The sequence below is a fragment of the Fulmarus glacialis genome, unplaced genomic scaffold (genome assembly GCF_000690835.1).
Source record: "Fulmarus glacialis isolate BGI_N327 unplaced genomic scaffold, ASM69083v1 scaffold5389, whole genome shotgun sequence".
NCBI classification, from domain to species: domain Eukaryota; kingdom Metazoa; phylum Chordata; class Aves; order Procellariiformes; family Procellariidae; genus Fulmarus; species Fulmarus glacialis.
The window spans coordinates 22,109-47,739 of record NW_009235111.1 but is presented as its reverse complement, the minus strand read 5'-3'; the positions used below and the strand labels follow the sequence as shown (position 1 = coordinate 47,739).

Genomic DNA, 25,631 nt, shown 5'->3' with positions numbered 1-25,631 from the left:
TTCAGTTACAGAGAATTCACGGCAGCTCTCCCATGCTCAGCAAGACCTGCTTTGCCTCCCCCTGCCCCGGGACCCATTTCTGTCCCAAGTGTGTTCCAGGACAGCCAAAAATGGGAATAGGATAGATGTGTGTGTGTGTGTTTCTCACGTCTTCTCAGCCCTCCCAGTAAAATCATGCCGGATGAGAGCTCCAAATGAACTACTTCTGACATTAAATTCCCCATGCTGTCTTCCATTGCCTCTCATAAGGCAGAAAGTAGTAAAGACCCATAAGCTGTATGCTCAGCAAACCTGAAGTAAACTTTACAGGTTGCACATTGAGAACTTGATTGAAGGGCTGCATCTAAGTAGGTTACTTATGTGCTGAAGTTACAGACTTTACACTGTATAAAAAGAACTGGCCTTTCTAAATCAAGAGAATTTGGAGATTTACGTCACTACTTCCACAGTCTGTGCATCCAAATGGGACAAAGAGATTCCCTGTTGAGATTTATTGCTAAAATCCACACTGTGCTTACACATAGGGATTTGCTGTTTGTGCAATTTAATTCTGTCGGCAGCTAGGGTTGTATCAAAATGCATTGTTTTCGAAATAAAATGAAATAATAAAATAAAATAAAATAAAATAAAATAAAATAAACACAGAAGAAAGATGATAGCAGAATAAATTATGCCTCGGAGTAGCTCTTTTTTTTCCCTAAGATATATGGGAAGCTGGAACGGGAAGAGATTGGAGAGGATTATAATTGCATGTTTAAAAAACAGGCTCCAGAATAAACTACAGAACCATAGAATTTGATAAGATGTTCCCATTTGTTCCAATTTTGACTTAAGGACCCACCTAACTTCATAACATACTCACTGAAGTTAAATTCATCATAGTACATATTTTCTTAGATGCTGCTCCATTCCTCTTAATTGCTACCTGATTGAGGAGTCCTGTTTAAACAGGGGATTAGGTATGGAAATACGGCAAATATACATAATGGAGATGAAAATATAGTGGGAAAGCAATCACTGAGAGCATGATGGAAACGGGGAAAGGACTGCAGGTACAAGAAAGTACAGATGCATCTCTAATAGTGAATCTGATTTCTCTAGCTGCACCTGAAACTAAAGACATGACTTATACAGAAGCAGACACAAAGAAATACTAAGAAATAGTAGGATAAAAATGTACAGTCTCTAGCAGTAGCAGTTTTAACCCATCTGGATTTGGGACAGGAAAGTGATAGAAAATAAAGCCCAAGCGAACAATGATTTCAATAGAAAAACATATCAAAGAAGGGTCATACAGACTTTCTCTGTGTTTTATTCAGTACTGGAAAATTCTAATGACATAGGACAGTCTCCAATTGTTTTCCAACAAATTATTCCACTAAATAAATTATTTTCCTATTTAATAGTATTGTTTTCATTATTCATTTTTACTGTGAAAGGCCACAGATGTTTTTTTTACAAATTATTAGCACTGTTCTTAGTCTTCGTAATCCTCATCCTGGGTGAACAAAACAGATCATGAAACTGGTGTCAGTGTACCAGTGTCAAAACAAACACTGCAATCACTGTGTAAGTCTAATACTAAACTGCAACACCAGTTTGGTAAACTGATTTCTAGCCATTTAATCATTCGGTTATGTTAAAATTTCGTAAAGGGTAAAGCAGAAATTAGAAGGTGCCAGCATTTGTCATAAGCCATAAATTACACTTCTCTGTAATTATGGTTACAAATGCAGTTTGTTTGTCACATGGTATTTCTACATTGCTTCACTGCTCTTTTCCATCATTTTAGTCAGCAGAAAATTTCTACTAAGTTTTTTTATTTCGGAGGACTTTCTTGATTTGCATAGTTCTTTGTGCAAACGGGATTTTTTTTTCCTCACCTGTATTACTACTATTCAAGAAATGTTGAAACTTCAAATCAGATAAGCAGAGGCCTTACTAGCACAGACCAAAATGGCGCGTTAGGAAGCACAGAACCTCATGCATGTTTCTTCCTTGAAGCACTCTGAACTACTCCCATTCAGCTCTCCCCAGTGTGTCTCCTTGTCTGATCCAGAGTGCTGTTTGCACAGATCTGATAAAAATACAGCTTTCCCTGGGTAGATAGGCTAATGTATGTGTGAAAATCATTAAGCATCCCAAATACCCCTGTACTATTTTACATCTGTTGGCTGCCAGTCAAAGGTGACTTGAAACTATTGAAACTATACTTGAAACTATTTTTGTTTACTTTTGATATCAGCCACTGAGTACATCAAGTTTCATATGATTTATGTTGTACTGTAGTAAGCTGCAGCAATAACACTTTGTGCCGTGATTCCAAGAGATGTGTCATAAACTAACTGGAGATAAACAAGACCTATATGTAGAATAAAGAAGTTCCAAAGATCATCTGGGTAATGGGTGAGTCAGTACAAGATATTCCTGCACCATTCTGTCTATGCATTATATTGCATAAAATAATTTTAGAAGCCAAGACTGATGGAGCTGCCATTTTTAGAAGCTGTATAAAACTGAGATCCTAATGTCTTCTGGTCATTGGCACTCAATTAACATATTCAGAAGACTTTGGTTACTTGTAGGCTTTAGACGAAACTCAGTTTGAGTAGTTATATTTTAACTACAAAAAATCTGTGTGCAAATCCGGCAGGAATCAAAGGAAATTGTGAATGGCACTAACCTGATACAATCAGGTTTAACCTCAGTGTAGAGGTTATTTTGAGTTATGATTAGTGAAAGAACTACAGGAAGAAAACTATGCTACACTTTGGGTTGACCTTGCCTGACTTTCCCAAAGAGAGTTGGCTAGAGTAACTGTAAAGTTACTCCAGCGCAGTGAAAAATTCAAGCTAGCTCAGGGAGCTCAGTGAAGACAGTAAGTTCAAACAACGGTGAGAGGTATTGTCTCTCTTAGATTTAACATTAAGTTGAGATGAGTTGGGTTCAATGACTGGGGCTTCTGTATGCCAATAAGTGTTTCTTAAATGACCCATTCCTGACTGGAAATTCATCCACGGTAATTGTATCAGGATGATTCTATGAGTAACTTTTGAAATATAAATTGCAGAACTATATTATCACTCTAGATTTATGCAATGTAATAGCTAAGTGGTTTCAGGAGCTGAATCCACTGATTCTCCTCCCATATATGAGACGATTAGCATCCTAATAAAGTGCAGAGACATATTTTGTACTTAAAATAAAAGCCAAATGAGGTCCTCTACCATTTTTATAAGTGAGTAATCACATCTACTTTTAAGCTAGGGTTCCTACGGAAATTTCATCTGCTGGAGCTACATCCGTTTTCAGTCTGACATGAAATACTGGTGGCCTGTCTAAACAGTCAGCACTTAATTTCTTCAACAGAGGACCAAATTTAACATCTCTCTATATATATAACTTCCACACATCTCTGGAGTTTTCTTTTTTCTAACAAAAGGTTGAACTTGGCCCAGAAACTTTAAGGTATAAGATACTCATCAACAGAATTCACAACAAATTGGAAGGTCATCTGGTTCATGTTATATTTATTTTTGCATTTTCTTTCTACATTTCAAGCAATTTATTCCAAACAATGTCTTACTGTATGTTTAGTTTTCTATTAAAACTAAGACAGATGTATGTTCTGTCCTCAGTAGACTCTATAGATCATGGTGCTCTTAATTACCAAGTTTGTTTCTTTCTCTTGAATTAAACAGATTTCATTTTTTCCTGCCTCCTACTCTTTATCTTTCATGCCACAGACAGATTATTCTCCTCTTATTTTCTGCATGTGTTTCTATATCACGCTCACCCCAAAGGAGACAAGAAAGACAAAGTCTCTCTCAATCAAAGAAATAGCAAATGGTATCATGCCATGTCAAATGAAGTAAACGCAAGTTCATGGATTAAAACTAAACATGCAGAACTAAACTGACTAGAGCTATAAAAAGGCAAAAGTCAAAGTGTTTTTATATGGTCTGATGTTATTTTTTCTGTTCCAAACTCCTCACTGGCACCGAGAGAATGTAAAATACCAAAGACTACCAGATATCTGAGTTCCTTTAGGACAATACAGAAATACAAGGAGGAGTGCCTTGGCTCTACCATACCACTCTAAACATACAATTTATTCCTGAAAAAAACATGTCATATGTTCATTTACACACAGTTAGTTCTACACCTTCGGCTTGTCAGAATTATGATGGAGCGAAAAACAGTTGTTGAAAAGAGAGGTAATCATAATGAGTGATTTCTTTACCTCTGAGAGCCTGCCAATGGAGTGCTGTACATCCTCTGCCACTATTCAATCAATATGTATGAAGAATAACACAATGAAGATGGGATTGTTAACATCAAATGAAAGAAAATACCCAGAGGAATATGAGTTTCAGATTTACACTCTCGAACGAAGCAGAATTTCTATAGTATTTATTCTGAAAGCCAGACAAACAACAAGTCCACTGGGCACCTAAGACAAAGACACTGAGCTAAGTCTCAGACTTATTTTACTACTTTTACTTTGTTAAAAAAAATTATTCTTGGCTTTCATGTAAATTAATGATTATTAAACGTCACTGGAGCTATATTTTCTTAAAGGATCCTTTGGGAATAAAGGACAGTAATGTCAAAAGCAGCTAATGTCAAAACTGGAATAAAGAAATTAAACATCAAAATCCAAAGCTAAGGTACCTCTGCTTTCAAGTAGAAAAATACTGTTTTGGATATCTTGACATGTAATTAGAACGCAAGTGTGCAGGTGTGTATGTAACTAACCCTGAATTCAGGATGAACCACTCAAAACAACTGCACAGCCAGATACTCAAAACAAATATTGTGAAATAAAGTTAATAACATAGAGGTATACTTTATGCATGAGGTGTAGGTATCTGCAAATAGAAAAATAACCACTTAATTTGCAAAATAAAGCAGATGACACAAATGAATATTTCAGTTTTGTTTTGAAAACCTAAGCTGTGATCCTGATTATATCTTCCGTAATTGCAATGCTAACCTCCCAGTAATGTATCTTGTAGGACACAACTATCCACAAATATCTCACAGAAAGAGGGGGTTGAAGATAGAGGAAATGTAGTCAATTTTCAGAAAGATACTGTATAATATTAACTTTAACACTGACACTATTGCTAGCTATTTCCTGAATATTAAGGTGCACAGTGATGATCTTAGGGAGGAAGTTTTAGTCTACATGGTCCAGTCATTATACCTGCCCTGTTAAAAAACACTGAAAAATTTCTTAGCTTCTGCACACTAACAGGCTGCTTAGGGTTCCAGCTAATTTTCATGAAAATATGAGAGTCTACGCCGAAATTATAAGAGACTAAACCTAAAATATGAAAGACTAAGCCTAAAAGCTTAGCTGAACAGAAATAAAGTACATGAATAAGAAAAATGAGATGAATTAGACCACAAAGTAACACTTTAAAAAATCAATATTGGATGCAAAAAACCCCCAAACTTAGTTACACTTTGTTGTATTTTTCGATCTTAGATATATCTGAAAACATGTATTTTAAAATGTTACATTAGGATTAGATAAAATTAGTTCTGGTTAACCAGTATCACTGTAAAACATGAAGATGTATCTTAATACAACATAAAGTACTTTTTCTTGTGTCCATCCTCAACAAAAATAAGTGAGTTAGTCATGATTATTACTATCCAGCATAAAAAAATCACCCACATAAGTAATTTACTAGTGTTGCCTCTCAACTCTTCCTTCTTTGAAGTGTAAAGAACAACACTGATGCTTGAAGATCGTGTTCCAAGAGATTAATGGAGCCTGAATTTCAAACAAATTGAATAATCTCATGAACCCTATCTACTCAGAAAACCTGCATGAATGAGGAAGACAAAGGAAAATTGAAGACGGTAAGAATACTGGTGTAAAGACTGTTACCAGTTGAAATAAAAGGGAAGTGGAGGCTGAAGGTATAAGAGGATAGGGAAAAACACATTAAAGAGAACAATGTGAAAGCGCATTTTGCTGGAATATGCATATGTTATACACGCAGCGAAGAAGGTTCAGCCTCAAAAAAAATCAGTGAAAAAATTCAGACATCAGTAAATACAGGGTAAACAGGAAAAAAATAAATAGTATGCAGCAAAAGTAAACAAAACAAAAACAATAAAAAAGCAAAAGACAAGAGAAAAAATTTAGACAATTCTTCTAGTGTTGAAGTTACACAGATATAAAACTCACTGAAGCAAGTTTAAACCTGCTCCAGAATCTCAGACAAATATATCTGCTTCTTCTCTCTCCATTAACTTTCTAATAAATAGCTGGTGTAGTTTAGCTGTCAGATCTCACTGGAATCTAAGTAAATGGAATTGCCTCATTTCATTCGGAATCTACAGATCTTGTCCTTAAAGTAGTACTACCGGTTGCGAATCAGATTTTCACAGTAGTATTGTATGAGGATAGCTAAGAAACAAACGTTCACAGTTAAAGCTTTTCACTAGACAGCTGACATACAAGTAATTCATATCAGGAAGATGTAAACTGATTGAAATATATAATTTTTATATTATTTGCTACCACGTAGTAAAAAAAAAAAAAAACAAAACCAAACTATTTTCACTTCTACTTAGGGCTTCACCTATCCATATTTACTTATTGTACTGAAACGAATTCCAGCAAAATTAACTGAGAGTTAACTCCCTCAGTTTTTGCAATCTGTGTTTGAAACTGCATCTTCACATTACCCCATTATTTAGAAAGTTTGTCAAGCGTGCCTGAAAAGTCTTTATACCCCAATGGTCCTTTGCTGTCTAGGCATGCTAATATACATAGCTTGCGCTATGTGTAACACTGCTTTGTCTTTTAAGTGTTAATGTATTTAAAATGCAAGCTTTTTGGAGAAAAGGAATGTGCTGCATGTAATCAAGTTAGGACAGGAAAACTTGCACGGTACCAAAAAAATACAGATTTACTTGTTCAACCAGAACTTGAATGTTTGTTTCCAATTTAAGAGACCTTTGGAAGAGAAGAGAGAAAATGGAAAAGAAGAAGCAGAGAAATGGAAAAAAAGTTGAGTATAAATACATTTGGTATGTCTATACATGTGCATGCACACATAAATTCAAGGTATATTACTTTGAGACACCTGAGATATAAGAAAGCAAAAAAAATACATGTTGCCTTTGAACCTCTAAGAAATATTTTTTAAAATTCTAATGATTCTAGAAAATGTCTCATAAAACCTTATTTCACAATAATCTAAGCTTCACCCCTAAACCCCTCAGCTGTTATGCAAAATGTTTACAAGCAGGAAAAAAAAAAAATAAAAAAGAAATCAATTGTATTAGATATGAGATTGAATTTAGCTTGGATACCCAAAGACAGACAACTTTTTCTCAGACAACTTTTTCTCAGAGTGCTCCAGACTTACTTTTGGCAAGGTAAAACTTTTTCTAGAATAATTCCAGTATAATAATTTGAAAATTAACTTTCTACTCAGCATTCACTACAAAAGAAGTATGTTGGAGTAGGATAATAGCAAGATGATAAATTTCTGCCTTTGAGACACAGCCTTTGAGAATCACCTATACATAGTCATCCAGTCTTTAAAATTCCTTATCCTCTGTAAAATATCAAGTGCACTTCTAATTTTTGAAGGTCTTTGTTCATGTTTTAGTAGGGTCGTCAGTGCTAAGTACAGGAAAATGAACATAAAGAAAGTAGAAACGAGTGATAAGTTATCTGTACGATTTAATGCAAGATAAAAAATAGGTTGGGAAAGGAAAAGGAAGTGGGAAACTGATTCAGGTTTTCCCTCTTCTTCATTCACATCTTTACTAAGAACTTAAATGCCAAAAGATCCATAGCAAAAAAATCTTAGGCGTGACAGACAAACTACAAATCATAAGCTTAATAGTTGCCACAAGAGCTGCCGTGTATTGAAAGTGTTAATTAAGTACAAGTTTACAGGCAATATGCTAAAGAAAATACATGTATTGAAGAAGATATACATATGCAAAGGAAAGCAATTAATAGAGAAGTTTGAAGATTTAGCTGGTTTTTGATAATGTGGGAAAAAAAATAGATATTCATTAACTCTCATTAAAAATTGATGAAGGTTCTTTTATGATTCTGCAGGGGTCCTGAATGCCCTCTGCCCCCTCAAGGGTTTAGCTGCCTGGGCTGTGCAAGAAGCCTTTTTGGGACACCTCCTTGGCTCAGAAGCGCCTTTTGAGCTCAGGTGTTGGGCCTTGGTACTGGCCTGACCTGGGGTCAGCCATGCCTGTGCCCAGCCACAGAGCCCCCTGACCCCCACCTGTGGGTTCATGTCCCCGCCTGGTCTCATCCTGTCCCCATCCCCATGGCCCTGCCCAGCTCTCTGGGCAGTGTCTGACCCCACTGATCATCCCTGGACCTGCTGGGTTCCATAGGGATGTGCCAGGAGGGTGAGGGCCCTGCCCCACTGCCACCCTCGTCTCCCTGCTCCTCTGCCCGTGCAGGGCAGCACCTGCGCTGGCTCCTCTCTGGCCATTACACAGAGTCGCCTACATCCTGGACAAGGCACTGAAAACTCACAACTCAAAGGAGGCCTAGCAAAACTGTTGCTAGCATTTGAGAATGATTTCAAGGTTTGAAAGTCTCACCTGGTATGATTTCCCCGGATGTGTCTGAGAAGAGATAATACTTAAAGAAAAGTAGAAATGATAGGCTGCCAGTATTTGCACAGAAGAATTAGGAAGGGGTTTTGGCCAAGTAGAACTAGAAGGACTTGACCGTCATGGCCATTCAGCTGCAGGGATGGTAAGCCTAACATCTCCTGTCACAGCTTTTCTCCCCTCCTGTGCCCATACCTCCCACAATGGAAAAGCTGAGGAACCTCCGAGTCTCATCTTTACCTTTCTCCTAAATTTAAATACAATGAATGCCACTTTCCTGATTGCCTGGAGCTTTATTTTGTCAGCAGAATTTTAAAACAATGTTGATCCTCAACAGTGAAGTTCATAGAGCCTCAACACTAGACTTTATTGGGGTGAGACTGAGAATTTTGGTACAACTAACTTATGCTGAGTTTCAGCACACAAAGTCTAATGGCAGTTTGGTAAAGTGATGTAACTTGGCACTTCATATAGAAATTATTATTCCAGCAGGACTACCACCCGTGGGAAAATCTGACGTAACTCTTCCAGATCTAGTTATTTCATTCACAGTATTTAGATCCAACCTATTTTGTAAGACAGGTCTAACACTTGTTTGTATTTCCCTCTCGTCATCAGACACAGATATCAGCAACAGGTAATTTGTGAAGCAAAGGGATCAAAATGGTGTTGTGTAACCACCCCTGTGAATCTTTATGGGCACAGCTGGGCTTTATGGGGGTACTGAAAGTTTAAATCAAAGTGAGTATCTATGAGGAAAAAAGTGATCTGTCAGGCATGAATACAAGGAAAAAGCATGGAACATCAGAGGACTGGAACATCCCTAAAATGTCTGTTTTTCCAATTATGTGGGACTAATTAAAAAAACAACCTTTCTCTATGAATTTACCTCGTATCATTAGACTGCCACAGCTACATTTGTAGACAAATGGCACAGATATGGAAAACTGTTATTTTCAAGATTGATATTTCTTTCTGTTGCATTTTAAATGAGAAAATAATCGAACGATTGGAAAGAAAAATTGCATCCAAAGACAAAAGGAAAGAAAAGAAAGAGAGAAGGCATGGAAACATGCAATGTCTTCCTGGCTTTATACCTATAGCAGTTAGAAAACAAAGAGGCTACCTCCTAAGTATGTTGAATTGGGGAAAGTTGGAGTAAGTGGCCACTCAGAGTCTTGAAAATTCTCATCTTGAACTCTTGTGCTAGAATAATCACCATTTTGCACACATTGTATTAGTTCTTGTTAGAACAGATGATGACTGGAAACACACACAAAATCAGACATAAGGCTTTGCACTTAATGCCTCTGAAAAATGTCTACTGGGATCTTTTCTATACCATCCACTTTCCCGCACTGTAATCTCCAAGCCCCTTTTGAAGATCAGCCTTATCCTTTAGAGTTGGGAATGATTTCCTCAATGATCAAGCAAAGAGGTTCTGGTCAGTTTAGATTTTAATGAGAAACTCAATCACTTCACTAAAATTACTACTCTATACATGCAATTAACAGAAGGTTTTTGTTATTGACAGTGAAGAGGGCACCTGCACTGAAATACTGTAAAAGAAGATACACCAGTTCTGTGAACTGATCTATGGCTATTGTTGCAGAAGAGTTTCACTGCTTTTTAAGGGGTGGGAGAAACAGCAGAGGCAGAGAGAGCATACACTGCAGTGGACATCATTGTTCTATGGGAGGAAGGAAAGTTTTGCACATCTGAGAATAGCAGTCTGAAAATACAAACACAAAATGCACTCCCTGACTACAGTCCAGCTTCTGCATGAATGTGTATATTAACATTTTCCCCAGATTGAAGTTGTTTAGTTTTACACACACAGCTTATTTACAAGCAGTATATTTCAACCTATAAATGTTGGGTGACAAAAATCTGACATTACAAGGGAGGACTAAAAAACGTGTGTCAGAATCACCTTGCAATACTGAGAGCATTGTATCAGTTTGCCTACGCTACCAAAAGCCATAACAGTACAATCAATTAGGAGAACTAGCAACCTTGTTTAAACTGAAAATGGTGACATCAGGTTGAACAGCTGCCAAACCCACCATCATTTCTGAAACCATTTTCTATAGTTAAGTGGCCTTAAGCTATGTTTCTAATATACATATACAAATGTAATTACATGATTTTTAATGACAGTATGTTTGAGTATCTTACATATACCTATTACACAAAGACATTCTTATATTGTTATATATATTACAGCTTTGGAATATCAATGCTAATATGAAGCAACTGGCCCCTAATAATAAAAGCAGGTCTTTCCTCTTTTTTCTGTAAGCTTTTTCCCACATTTTTTCTTTCCTGTCTTTCTGATCTCTCCTTTTAGTACCCTTTCTTCACCAGAGTTGAAGTCCATTTGCAAGCTGATCTATCACCATTGGCACCTCTCTTCTTTGCTCTCGGTTTCGCTTTGGTTGCAAGATTCATCAGTGAGGTAGTACCTACTGTAACTATGAGGCTAAACTTAATGTGCTAGAAAAGCTAGTACATACTCTTGTTATGAGGCTAAACTTCACAAACTTCACATTCCAGAAAAGCAATGCTTACAGTAATGGACTGTATCTGCACCTAGCAAAAAAAATCAAGAGTAAGTCAAGAGCAAATTGAGAATTTAACTTCAAATCTCTAATCTCTCTGTATTACACGTCATCATCAAGATAAACAAAGTTCTGCAGTTCTTTTGAAACACGCCAAATTAATAAAAATTTTGGAAATTTCAATCAAGGATCTGCTGATAAAAATCAGCTTCTGAATATAATGAACACATGGGAGTACTTGTTGTCAATCAAAAAGCCTTGACTTGCCCTTTCAAGACTCTCTCTCCATTTCTGATATGCTCCCCTGCTAAATCTTGAAAAATGATCTTACCTTTCAGGAATTGCTTCTGTCTTTATCCATCATGATCCACATGCAGATACGGTGGGAGATGTATTCATTCAGATCCCTCCCTACATAGATTTAGATGGCTTGCTATTTTAAGATCCTAGTTGTATAGAGGTTCAATAGAAAGTGGCCAGTTATTTGTCTTCATACACTGCCCTACCAGTCATAATGCTTGCAAGAACATACATTCAAGCTTCTGAGCTCAATCTCCCTCTCAGGATGGCATTAAACACCACAGAATTACAACCTGCACATTGGGGTGAAACCCCAGCCTTACTGAAACTCTCAGTGACTCCAAAGGGGAGGGATTTCCCCTTTTAGTTATTTACATTAACTCTTAATCCAGGATTATATACTGCTTAATACATGAACTACCTCTCACCTTTTACAGCATCAAGTCTAACAATAACCACTATTAAAAATACTACTTTGACTCTTTAAGTTTTATTTAAAATGAGAATAAAAAACCAATGCTATATCTCATTTCTCATATTGCAATGGCTTAAGCAAACAATGAAAAAATAGGGGTATCTTGTGATCTTAACAGCCATTATTTACTACGATTGTTCAATCTTCTACATAAAGGTGCAATATTAAACAACGTGAAGAGGAACAGAAAAATTATCAAAGAACAGTTGAGCATGAACCACCTATATTTTCAAAAGGCCTGTTATCTAATTAAATTTTCTATTAGAGTCAAGATTACACTTGCTTAAAGCAAACATGACAAATTCACTTATTGATGTTACCAGAATGATATGATCTCATCAAAATTTGACTAAGCCAGAAATCATGAATTTATAACAGAGGCCAAATACTGCTTTCTGATTCATGTATGAGTTTGATGTTGTAGAAATTCCCCTCTAGTTTAACTCTATCAACCAAGAAAGATCTGGCCCACTGAACTACTACACTCAGGAGTTTAAGGTAAGAAATATTTGGCCCAAACTCTCCCTCAATAATGCAAGATACAATCTACTCTATGTAACCAAAGCAAAGCTTTATTGATAAGAGCAGCTTTATGCAAACGTTCAGCTATAAATTATTTTTAAAGAGTTGGCACTGCAATGTTCAGAGATCTATTTAAAAATACTATTTGTTCCTTTTGGATGCTTATCAGATATCTTATCAGATAAAGCTTAGTTCATGTGAATCTAATTATTCAGGTTTTTGCTAAGGTTCTTTCCCGTTGCAGCTTCTTGCAAAGTGACTTCAAACTCTTTCATTTTCTGAATAAACTAAGTGATTCCAAACAACTTTTGCTAGAAGAGGAATAAATTAATGATCGAGAGCTCAGAATCCTTTTGGTCTTCAAAGCCTTCAAAGGATTTAAAACATAGTATTTAAATCTTCCCCTCCCCCCCTTTGAAGTGGGTCATTTTTAGTACAGCAACTTAGCCTCAGGTGTGTTCAGAGCTAGTGCATTACACTATTTTGTATAATACCAGAAGTGCAAACAGCGGTAGTCTGAAGACTTGTGTTTAAGAAAAAATCAGAATCAAGTAAGTTTTTTCTGCAAAAATTAATGTGGTATCTTTCTATTTACAGGCCCCAAATCTAGGAATACTATTTTATTCAAGTACTAACCAGAGTGGAAGATAGAAAAGTTGAGAGAAAAATCCATGGGAAAAAGGCTTAGATATGAAAAACTCAAAACACTAATTTTATATCATTTTAATTACTATTGGTCTTTTTACAGCTACTCACTATACTCATTATAAACTTAGCCAATTTAAGAGAAGATCATTAATGCCAAATAGGCTTCTCTCATTTCAGTGATATTTCTTAGGAATCACCTCGGAAAGACTGAAGAAAGAAATCCAAATGATCTAAATCGGGAATATGTTTTCATTCCAAAAGAATTTGAATTAATAAACTTTGAGATATCCCCAAAACCTTCCAGTTATATTAAACATTTGGAGTGTATTCAGCCTTAGACACACTACATTTGGGTGTCTATATACAGCTTTTTATATTTAAGCTTTTACTGTTAAAGGGGACGTAGTCATCACAGTTTATGAAGCCATAAATGTGGTTCAGTTCACCCCGAAGCACAAATCTACATGTAACTCCACATAGAGCTGAGTAGAGACTCAATCTGCTTTGATTGCAAATGGGAGCCAAGACAACCAGCTTATGTGGAGACACACACAAAGACCTAATTTTAGGTGTTGAGTGTTGAATCCTATCCTTGATTTCAAAGCAGTCAAAACTTCATTTCTGTTTTTCTTAATAAATATGAGGTAAAGTAAATCTCAAAATGAAAATGGAAATAGTTACATATGGTAAAATTTCATCAAAATCAACATATTCCATAAGAAAACTCTAATTTTAATGAAACAGTCTGTCCTGAAGACAAAAAGTTTCATCAGTGGCAAAAATAAAAAAAAAAAGACCTACTCTAGTCCACAGAAGATGGAAAAATAAGTTTCCTTCCTTTTTCTCCTATAAGGCAATAATCCTAATGGATATAAGACTCTGATCTTCTTAAGAGGGTGTATGTGTACTCCGGAATTAAATCCTCATGAACAGATACTCAGTAATAAATAATTTCAGAGCTCATTGAAAAGTTATGACACTAATGTTAACTATTGGAGGAAGGACCTCAACAGCAAAGAGGCACTAAAATAAGAAAAATATTAATACTAAATATAAAGTTGTTTTCCTACCTGTGTGCAGACAAATTACTGAGGTACAGGGTGTATTTTTCTTCAGCAGACAGCCCATCCATCATCAAGTAAAAAACATGAAAATTACTCTGGTTGAGAGGTTGCATAATGACACGAGACTTCTCCAACATGTATGTATAAATCCTAGCTGATTGAGAAACAAACAAATAAATTCATCATTATACTGATTGCTCTAAACTTAAATATTTTAAACCATTCATCATTGCAACACTGAAGAACAATGTTTCTTATAAAACAGTCTGAGGTGAGCATGATATCAAAAATACTACCATTCATTCTACCATGGTTTTCTATATAAATCACATATAAACCCCTAATTCCATTAAAATTAGTGAAACAAATGTCTTACCTTACTTACTTTGTTACATTATATTTTAAATTACTTAATTTTAAAGATAATGATGTTGATTTGTACTCTGTTATACTTATTTGAGGAACCAGTTGTCATATTTGGGAAGACTTTCTAAGAGACAAGTTGTTAGTCATCTCACCGAAGTGTAGCCATCTGAGCATTGGCATCTATTCTAAGCTCCTTCTTAATGGAGAGAGAAAAATGCAAGAGAGATTCGAGACATCTTGGAAAAACTGCCCTTGGAACCATTTCCTCTTTCTCTGTTTGCAATCAAGAATGCTCAGACTAACAGTTTAGATTAACCACCTAACTTCTAGATGGCTACTTCTAGATGGCTACAAATAGACAAATCCTCTGCAGAACTGGTCATCAACAAGCTCACTAACCTGTGCCTGGGGAAACATGGGAATCTCAGAAGGGTTATGATGAGCTGGCCAAATGAGAAGCCACGTGAATCGGCACATCTGGGAAGAAGGTGAAGGAGGATGAACCTGACCACGATTTGCCTACAGAAATGCTGATTACATGATCACACATAACCCGAGGCCCGCTAAGGTTCTGAAAGAGGCAAAGCACAGAAGCAGAGGAAATACTGGACCGTCAGATGCATTCACCTGCTTCACCAGATTACAGGCATTTTAGAGGTATTTGTGAAGAGGCAGAGGGAGAGTCACCATTTTGGGCAGACTACTCTTCAGCCCTCCATTGAACGTACACCACCATGCAGTTCCAGATGCAGCAGGCTAAAGAGGACAAGAGAATGCCTAACTGTCGCTAGAGGTCAGGGCCCTCCCGGTGAGTGAGGACCTGATTCCAGTTCCCACTGTTTGTACACTTTATCTCATCGTTGCTTAAATACTAGCTGTGGTGCAAAGACCAGAAGCATGTCCCTTCACACACAACTGAGCACCCCCACCACTAGGATGCAGTACATTCTGTTGCAGCTTTATGCTTTTCAGTCTCTGCAATATGGCAGAGCTTTCACAGGGTCTTAACGAGCATCCTTACCCTGGAAAAGTATGTTGAGTTTAGGGGATAAGGTGCACTTCTCAGCAGTGGAGGAGCTATATTTTTGAAACCCTGTAAGCGGAGGAGGATATTAAACCATAGCTTCCCATAGTCTAGATGACAACCAACTCATCTAAGACTCCTTCCTTTATGAACTGGAAGTAGTTCTTGAACATTCAGTGATAGAAAATACTGGTACATGCATCCTACAGCACAGTAAGTATGTTCTCTAAACACACACCATTTTTGAGCTGCTCATGGTTTTTTAGAATTTTTCTTTTTTTACTTTTTTGAAGAAAGCTGGGATTAAGCATAAAAGAGCACTAAGTTATTCGCTGCAGTCAAAACTGTTGCATTTCTAGGCATATGCAGAAGCACAACTTCAGATGCCTGAGAACTGACATTTGAAGGCAGAGTGGGAGTTTAAAGACTTCTAAATACGGGGATAGTTGAAACAGTATTTTCAGAATCAGTTTTGGACTCAAAGGTATCGCCCAATGCAAACTGAGCAAAGTTATGCAGGTTAGATCTCAGCGTGTGAGAGTGTGTATCAGAAGCATAGCAGTTGCTATTGGCTAGGCTAGAGGCCAGAATGTCATGCTCCTGCCACCATACAGCTGCTAATATCCAGAGGAGCTCATTCAGAGCTAGCTTGGTTATTGCTATACCATCCGTATTTGTCTGGTAATTATATTTTAAATTTCACCTAAGTATTTTCCTACCTTTTGGAGAGCTCTAAGTTTCTGTCTATACTGTTAAATTAAACACAGAAAACTTGAAGTTACTTGAAGTTGTGTGTATGAGGGAATGCAGCCTGTGAGAATATTGTTGAAAGACAGTGTAGAGTGGAGGGAAACAAAATTGGTGAATCCTGAACATATTGTTTTGAGAAAGGTCTCAGCAGTTAAGTGCTGTCCCTGAACTAAGTATAACTATGCACCGTCTCACAAAAGTGCTACTCTGCACGGGCCAAACCATCCCAGACACATCCCAGTTAAGCAGTACAGAAGGTCAGTGGTACACTATCCAGGGTCATCTTCCACCCTTTCTTTTATTTAACAGCATAGGCATGGCCTGACATGTGTGCTGGCAACAAAAACCATCCCTGGGATTCTAGCTACAGAAGAGACAGCAGGATTGACAGAGAAAGGTTGTACGGCTAACTTGCTGAACCAAGGAGACATGATCTGGCCCATTTAATCATCCTACAAAAAGTAGAAGTGAACTCCTGCTATTATGGAACTTATATTATGAGAAATTGTGTATCAGCCATCTAGCCCGCTGTTGCTACACTATGGAAAAAAGAACTGTGCTGGAAGTAGAAGGGCACGCTTGGGAAATCATTAAGCTGGTAGCAGGATACGTTTCTGGCTCCAGTAACTTTGCAGCACACTACAAATTGAAGCAATGCAATCTTAACCTATCATGGCAGGACTGGCCCAGACACACACTTTCATCAGAATCAATCATTATCTGGCTGCCATTCCTACAGGGTAAAACAGAATAGATGAACTTGAAGGATGATTTGCATCTTTTATTGTGCTTGTAACTTATTTCTCAGTAAAACTAACCCTACCATCAATTAATTTGAAAAGAGGCCATTACTAATCTTTAATCACTTTTTTTGTGTGCAATGATCTTCACTAAGGCTTTCATAACTATCACTCAGGTGTTTTTAACATTCATTGATTAGTAAAAGCAAGAAAAACGTTACTGGAGGACATTTATCTGGTTGATTAATTAATATATTTGACTTTAATGTCAGGCAACACCACTTATTTAGATGAAACAAATTAATTCAGCCCTTTTCAGGTACTTCAAGTCACCCACTTTAATAAGGCTAAATACAGTTCATCTCCGTTAGCATCTCCACCAATGGGAAGAGCTGTTAGTCGAGCTTCTGATCAGCAAGAATCAAACACAGCACCATCTTAATGGAGCTAAAGTAACCCACAAAGAAAACTATCATGGTAATATGCTTTTCTACAAAGTGAAATGATATGTTCATTAATCTATGTGTGAAATAAAAGGGAAAAATAATAGAGTTCCAGAGCAAAGTCTGCCGTTTTTGTGCAATGTTAATTACAGACACAAGGAAATTTGTACTTCCTTTAACAGATCACTGATCTACTGAGCAGCTACAAAGTCAGCAAGCGGACTCTGTATTGAAAGCGTGGCCAGTGAAATCTTTCTTCCAGCTATGCATTCTTTGAAACTACATTGCTCTTTCTCAAAAACCATGCTGTCCTAAACACAGCTATTGCTAAAGACAAAATAACATTGGAAAGTTCAGAGCTGAAACACAGTACAAAAACACATCAGAGAGCTTAGCTGGCTGCAGTCTTTCTTACACCAAAAAAGGAAATTCATGTCTGAAACTTTTTAATTGATAAAAAATGTTTGTAACACACACAGGTGAATATGCATTCTGCTTCTTTTCACAAATCAAATTAGATCCTTCCATTTCAGTGCAACTTAAAAAAAAAAAAGATTAGGCCTTGCTTTTCAAAAAGTGGAGACTGAGAAAAGCAAGGCCTGAAAAGCAAGGCAGGAAAATCTGGAGAATAAGTTTGTTAGGCTTGATTTTCTCTTCCTAACCTTCTTTTTTAGTGATTTGAGGAAACTGACAGAAGCCTTACCTTTCATCTTAGGAATTATGTCAACGTACCTGAAAGACCATTTACTCTCTCCCTTCCCAAATAAAAATAAAATGCAGTAATTTTACTTCTGGAAATAAATAAATATTCAGTCTTTTACTACTATGCAGCAGGTGTGAATCACCGCCTATGAATGATCATGATTTTTTGGCAGAAGATCAGTCTTTGAGTACTGTTAGGTACGGATTTATTTTAGAAACTTAATGATACCACTGGCCTGTAATTTATTCTGTATTTGTTCTGGTGTAAGACTTTTTACTAGTTCCCACTGCCTTACCTTATCCAGTCACAAAGAATAATGATTTAATTTGGGTTGTACCTTCTCCACTTATTTGATTGAACTCAAGCAATGAAAGGTACCTGACCTCAAAGCCACTTGTCACAGAAGAACACCCATTTGAATCCAACATCTCAGCACACCTCATCAGAAACAAGAGTCAGAGGAGACATATAAAAACTCTACAGATATCTGTACTGGCTTTAAATAGAACCACACTCAAGAGCTCCATCCTTGTTTTCAAAATTTTGTGGCAAAGATCCAGTTTATGAGAAAGACCGAATCAGGCCTGTAGATGAAAATTATGGCCAATGTTTCTGTTATTTAGGTATATTGGACTTTCTGCTATAAGAATAAACCTTAGGTGACAAAAGTCAGAGCATTTCCAGGGTCTAGGCATAAAAGAAGCTGTCACAAACTTCATCAATGTCCACTCAAAATGCAAGGAATGCTACCTTGAGTTTGACCTCTATAATAAAAATGTACACATGTACTCTGCATGCCCCTTCTTTAGTAAATTGTTCTGGATCTCCACCCTTAAGATCTGTCTGCTAAGGAGTTTAAACAACCTAAATTCTTTGATGGAAGCAGTCTAGTGTCACTTGATTTTTGTTTACAAACCAGACATATTTAGCCTAGTTTGCCTCAATGAGTTATAAAGTCATGTGTCAGCAGAATCAGGTGCTCTGCGTATTTACATTTTTCATTCATGTTTAAACAGTGCAAGACAGTAAATACTGCTGCAAATGATCTTGCAAATAGATACGGAGAATCACTGGGTGGGATTTAAACCAGCCAAAGACAACATGCCTGATTCTTTTCTCATTTCTGGTGGTGTAAACCTGGGACAATTTCACTCAGAAGTGATGCTTAGCAGCGGCATAGAAAAGGCAACATCTACAATGCAAACAGCATAAACAGCATAATACAAAAATATAAACCCCACTTTCACTGCTGTACTGGGGCTTCTCACTCTTGATTGTAAATTACAGAACTTTTGGCTACCTTAGATTTGGTAAGAGTAATTGACTCAATTTCTAAATATTTGGGAAATAGTAGGGCAGATAAGTAATTTGTTTATGTTTGTTAATGGACTTGACTACCCCTAGATTTTCTCATTTAATGTCTATGGTTTGAAAGTGATAAAAACACAGCATTAGCGTACCAGAAAACTGACACAAGAGCCTGGTTAGCTGATTCCACATTTATATCATTCACAGACAAGGGTTGTGAATTAAACTGGCAAGTCTGGGTAAAGCTGCTTGAAAACTCAAGACCCCGCAATCTCAAACAAGGCACCCCAAAATTGTGGGAACACATGGTCTTGAGGCCTTGAGGCTTCCATTCCTCATCTGAGGAACTGAATGACACAACCTTAGGTCAGAAGTACTGTGAAAATGAAGCCATTTATGTTTCTGAAATGCTCATACAGTGAAAAATGTTGATGAACAACATAGAAAATCCACAGAAAAACTAGCATTCTTTTTTTAGAGCAGAATAAAATTACACAAGCCACACATGAATTAATGAAAGGAAAACAAACTAGTTAGTAGCAGATCACTGAAGAAATATAGTCCATTCTCTGCACTGAATGAAGCTGGGGAAGGGTGGAAAAACAACAGCATTAAATTTGTATGCAACCCAAGAGTATCTCAGACAACTTCAATTCTGGCATTTTCTAATTCCATATGCTTGACTTTTCAAAATTAGCATCGTTTTCATCTGTTTGCGTTTGTGCTCTGTGTGTGCAACAAAAAGAGAAAAAGCGTGCATGCAATGTAAATGTAATAACTAAATATACTCAAATTAAATATATACAATACAAAGGATTTATAAAATGTTAGTTTTAGGGATTGAACTTTGCTTTTACAAGCCCAATTCAGATGCTATTTAGTCCATTCTAATGTTTATGTCACTTTCTTTATATTCTTCCCACAGCTCATAAATGAAAAAAAAACCCCACACTTTTCAGTTTTACATTTTCTTTACAAATATCCTATATTTATTGTAAAACAAGCCAGAAAATAAGTGATAGCAATTTCCCATGCAGTGAGATTTTCACTGAAGAAACTATCATATTTGCTAGGGTACAGTGAACTCTCTCAAGAAAATTAATTGTAATTCCCACTACGAAATATTTCCAAAGAATATTTTTAGGAAACTCTTCTGAAAGCATAAACACATTTAAAATGATAAAAAATGAGTAGTTTTGGAAATGTTTATCCCATGGAATCTAATTTACTTGGATCAAAATGTGTCTCGCCACACAGCTTTTCCATCCAGGAAGATTAGCGCAAGTAGGAAACTAACGGTGTACAGTTACTTCTTTGCACCCACCTCTCGCTTTAGCACAGAGTAACTTTATGATGACCTATGCAGACCAGAAATGAAACTTCTCCCTGACTGCCTCCGAAGGTCAGAGTTTTCAGAATCAAACTGAAGTTTTGCCCAATATTCTTTTTTTTTTCACCAATGAACGCTTACTGGGGATTAGCAGACTCCCACTTACTCTGAAAGCAGGCACAAATTCCACACTATCTTACCTTTAATGAGAATAAATATCAGTGTGATTCCTAGTTCCTTTAGAAGAAGCTCAGAGCTGTAACAAATTACTTCCAATTTCAGTATTACAGAGTATGCTTGCATTTTTTTTGCCCTGAACAGATGAGTTTATCACTTATTTAGGAGATACTTAAAACACCCAATACAATATTAAATACAAATGCAAAAATTAATCTCTTTGTTACTTTTATTTCACAATAAAGTGACACACAGCTGTCACGGTTTGTTAATCTCGGGCATAAAGGGAAATGGGATTTCCTGGGAAATGTAAGAGGAATCGGTGGTGGTAATTTTTTCCCTTGTCTTTCCCTGCCACCTAGTGGTTGCACAGAACAGGGCTCTGCCTCTTAGTACTGCGCACCACTCTTGACAAGCTATGAATTCACATGCTATTAAACATGTTCCTCCGACACTCCGAAAAACCCCCTTGCCTCTTTCCCATACTTTAAGGCCATTGATGCCTAACTCTGTGTACAGCACACTGGGATCCCTGATCTACTAGTCTGTGAGTGATATCAAAATAAACAGATTAAATGATACTTACCTGCAATTAATGTTTTTTTCTTCTCACAAAACTGTAGCTCAAAATATTTTATAAAACAGCTGGAAAAATCATTCAAGGGTGTCTTAGCATGTCCAAAGGCCTCCAAGATACAGTTTACCTGCAAGACAATGGTAAAGAAGTAATAAGAGAGGAAATAAACAGGAAGATATTTCAATAAACGTCAGTGAGGTTGGTTTGTGATCAATAACTGGAAAAAAAAAAATAGACCATTTTTCAGCTTGGAATTTAACAAATTCCTTGAAAGTTTTTTTCTAAATAGAAATTAAAGTAAGATAGCTCAAAAGACAAAAAAAAAAAGTGCTGTCAGAATAGTGGAAATTGTAAATGGAAGGGGAAGACAACGGCTCACACTTGAGCTGTGTCCTTATAGGTAGTTTGGATACAAGTGACTGGAGCCCAATGTCCAGAGCTGGCATGCTTAGCAAAAAGATTAGAATCTTTGAAGGCAGCTATGCTTGTAAAGTTACAGTCAGTCAATACTAATAAACCAGCCAAAGGAATTTACAAGCTTTATATGATGCCAGAAATGGCATAAATTACTGTTTTCAAATAGAATTACTTCAGCATTATACTAGTGAAAAAGTGAGGAAAAAAATAGATTCTGACTTTTTTATGGCATCTCTCGCTAATGTATTTCCATGTTACATCTTCATGGTCACAGCAATTATTTTTAAAAGATTAAAAATTTTTAAAATATTAAAAAGTATTAAATGTGCCATCTTTATTCCACGTTTTCTCTGTATTTACCTTTTTTGTGTATAATTAGTTTCTTTCTTACACTAAATGTATTCCCTTCAGCACTTTCCTCTTTTGCATCCTAAGAGATTGATTGCAACGTGGTCTCAATACACTATTGTTCTGATATAACCATGGTTTGCTGAAGCTGGATGACCTGATGGGGAGAGGTAGGAGGGAAGAGGGTTGTGGAGTCGCACCGATAACATATGGCTCCAATCACAAAGACAGAAGCTCTAAAAATAAGACCCTTCAGAATTATTAATTAAACCAGCTATTTGTGCAGTAGGTGGCAGCAGAAAACTAGTCCGCCTAGTTTTGATTCCACTCCAGTAGCGTTGTTTGGGATGTATTTGCTCATTAGGCTAATTCAGCACTTGGTTTAACCTGTGCATCTTTATTAACTTTAATGGTGCAGGAATGAATTCAGGCTATTGTGCTCATTAAAGCACCTTAAAAGGCAACTAAACCAGAATCTCTACTTGATTCCCCATGGGTAGGATCTGCTATATCTACCTTTGCTGTCTGAAGTCAGGTGTCCCATCTAAGCTAGTTACAAAGGATCTTTCTACAAACAAATGGCAACTCATTTTTCTTCATATGTGATGATTCCCTTCTGCCCGCATTGACTGAGGCTCATTGACACATATGGCTACATCTATACTATTAAACTAAACAGGACCAGGAGCAGGACTCTCTGTCCTCCATGGTAAGTGGCATGGTAAGGTTCACATTCAGACATCTACCTCTTCTTTTGCAGAATAGGGTGGACATACTGTTTGAATGGTCCCTGGCACATGCTGTTCTCTGAACTGTGGCCAGAGGATCTGTTGAGGATTTAAACTGTGTCAGGGAGCAGGGTAACAACTGCATGTTAGGGATTGTTGTTCAGTTTACTATGTAGATGTAGAGTAAAGTAGTCTACAAAGTTAATTTTTAGATGGAGAAAATTAGGCCTGGTCAGCCCCCTCCCACACTGATTCCTCTTCTTAACTGAGGACATCTTATTTCATTTGCACTGGATCGTAATGGTTGTCCCTGGGAATTTTCCTGTGGTCAGGAGACAAGTTACAGCAGAGACAAGATGTTTCCCACACCTCCTGATTCCCACTGCTGCCATATTTGTATCCAAAACACACAGTTTTTGGTTGCCTATTCAACAATTTACTTATTTACTTAGTTCTTCTACTCATTACTTAACCTGAACTTTAGGAAAGAAAAGGACTTGGAGGATCTGACCTGAATTTTGCAGTTCTACTTGAATAATATCTATGGCCTGATCAGTTCAAAACTGTAAGTAAACCTGTGTAGGTAGTAAATAAAAAAATACACAGTAGAAATAGATACCACTTGTAGGGCTCCTGGGCTTAAAATACAGTAAAAGCGTACTGTCTCTATATAATGGTATTACTGCAACACTAGACTTTAAAATTTAAATCAAAAAAGTGAAATAATAGCAAGGGTATTCTTAACATTGTCATGTGAAACCTAGATTAAATGTGTCAGTTTAGGAACATCATCAATGAATCAGATAACACTGTGAAAAACATTTTAACATGGCAATTGTATGACTACACGAAGTAAAGTAAAGCTACAGCTTATTCAGCTGTAGTGTTTTCAGTGTCATCAGGCTTTTTTAATGTCTTCAAAAAACACAAATGCAACACTGTTTTTTTTAAATCCACCCAAAATCCATAGGACTTTTATTACCTTATCAGCTGGAATGTACAAAATATGAACCAGTGTATCTGTAGCCTTTCCCACATCCCAATAATCCTGATTTGTAGGTTGTCTCTTAGTGTCAGCTGTACTTGTGACACTATTTTATCATCTTTCTGGACTGAATCATGCATAATTCAGGAAGAAAGCAGTGTGTTTTGAATGATGCATGTGATGTTATTTAAAAAACCCACAATGACCAACTCTAGAGTTCTATTGGATATCATGCATGCGGTGAGTGAAAGCTAAAAAAAAACGTATCTTGGGTTGACTGTAAGTGCTATACAGGAAGTTCACCACAGTGGGTAAAAGAGTCTAAACATATTTTTTTTAAAGTATGGAACTCAGAACTGAGTTATGACAATGCAGACTGTGCTAAAACATTTCATGTAAATCTGTCTCTGAGCTGGGATCTCAGATGAGAAGTTTCATCCGGAAAGGCAATTTTTTGAAAGAATTTGAATTGGCAATCTAGGGTTCAGCATAATTTAAAATGTCAGTATGAACCTTTATAGTAGTGTTACAGCTGTGATAATGAAACACGAATTGCAATGTTCAGTCAAACGAAAACTTTGTATGTACAATGTACTAGAAAGGAGACAAATTCATCTGACATGTGAAGCAGTTTCTCATGATTTCATGTTACGTGTGGAGCAGAATTTGGTTCTGCTGTGGGAATTAAATATGACTGAGCAAATATTCAGAACTCTTGCCTACTTCATAAATGTATTTAGTATACAAACACCAGGCCATATAACTTTGTTCGGTCCTTGCAGTTTTCCTGCAACTTCCCAGTTTCTGTCTTACATGCTATTACTTCAGATGCCTCAGCACTTCTTACACTGTCTAGAGAAGCACCACCACAACCATAGAGATAAGTTTATTTACTTACTGAAGGCAATTAGTACACATTTAGGAGACAGTACCTTATCACACAAATGTTTCCTATTCACTGAAACATTGCTTTCCAGAGTCACCAAAACATATAGAAACAAAACTGGCCTCCACTCTTTGGTTTCCCCTCATCACATCAGTATGAGCTTAATCCTCTTCCCACTCAGGTCAATTCAGGGAAAGAAACCTCCTTTGACTTCAACGGTGAAAAAAAATCCTTTATGAACTTCTGCACAGCAGATGCCTTTTTCCTTAGAGTTCAAATGTCTTTGTCTATCCAAGAGGCCAGATTTTTGCTTTGTTCTACTCAGTGATCAGAATGCTACTTACATGTTTTATCTTTGTATCAAAGGTATTTCTGCTGCAGCTGGCTCTGCAAGCGAGGTGCTTCACTATCTGTTTGCAGGCTTCAGTCTTCCCAGAACCACTTTCTCCACTGCAAGATAACAGGCAAGAAAGAGAGGGGCGGAATCATTGTTATTTTCACATCTGATACGTTATTTATATTCTCTGCTAGCTCTGTTTGAATGGATTTAAGATATCTCAGTCAAACTTTCATTTCAAATAACAGAAGGTTTATGGATGGCAAATAATAAAGAACAGAACGTAGGAGATAGACTGGCTGACTGTCTATGTTCATGAGGGC

General features: G+C 36.8%; 1 protein-coding gene across 1 annotated transcript in view; it reads right to left on the bottom strand.

Moving 5' to 3' along the window:
- The window catches only part of MYO16 (myosin XVI), a gene marked incomplete at its 5' end in the record, with an annotated part of 141,922 nt that overhangs the window by 97,784 nt on the left and 18,507 nt on the right, over positions 1 to 25,631 (bottom strand). Inside the window, 3 exons of the mRNA XM_009585881.1 lie at positions 14,196 to 14,343; positions 21,617 to 21,734; positions 25,316 to 25,421. Coding sequence (XP_009584176.1) covers positions 14,196 to 14,343; positions 21,617 to 21,734; positions 25,316 to 25,421 — 372 coding nt within the window. The remainder of the gene's footprint in view (positions 1 to 14,195; positions 14,344 to 21,616; positions 21,735 to 25,315; positions 25,422 to 25,631) is intronic.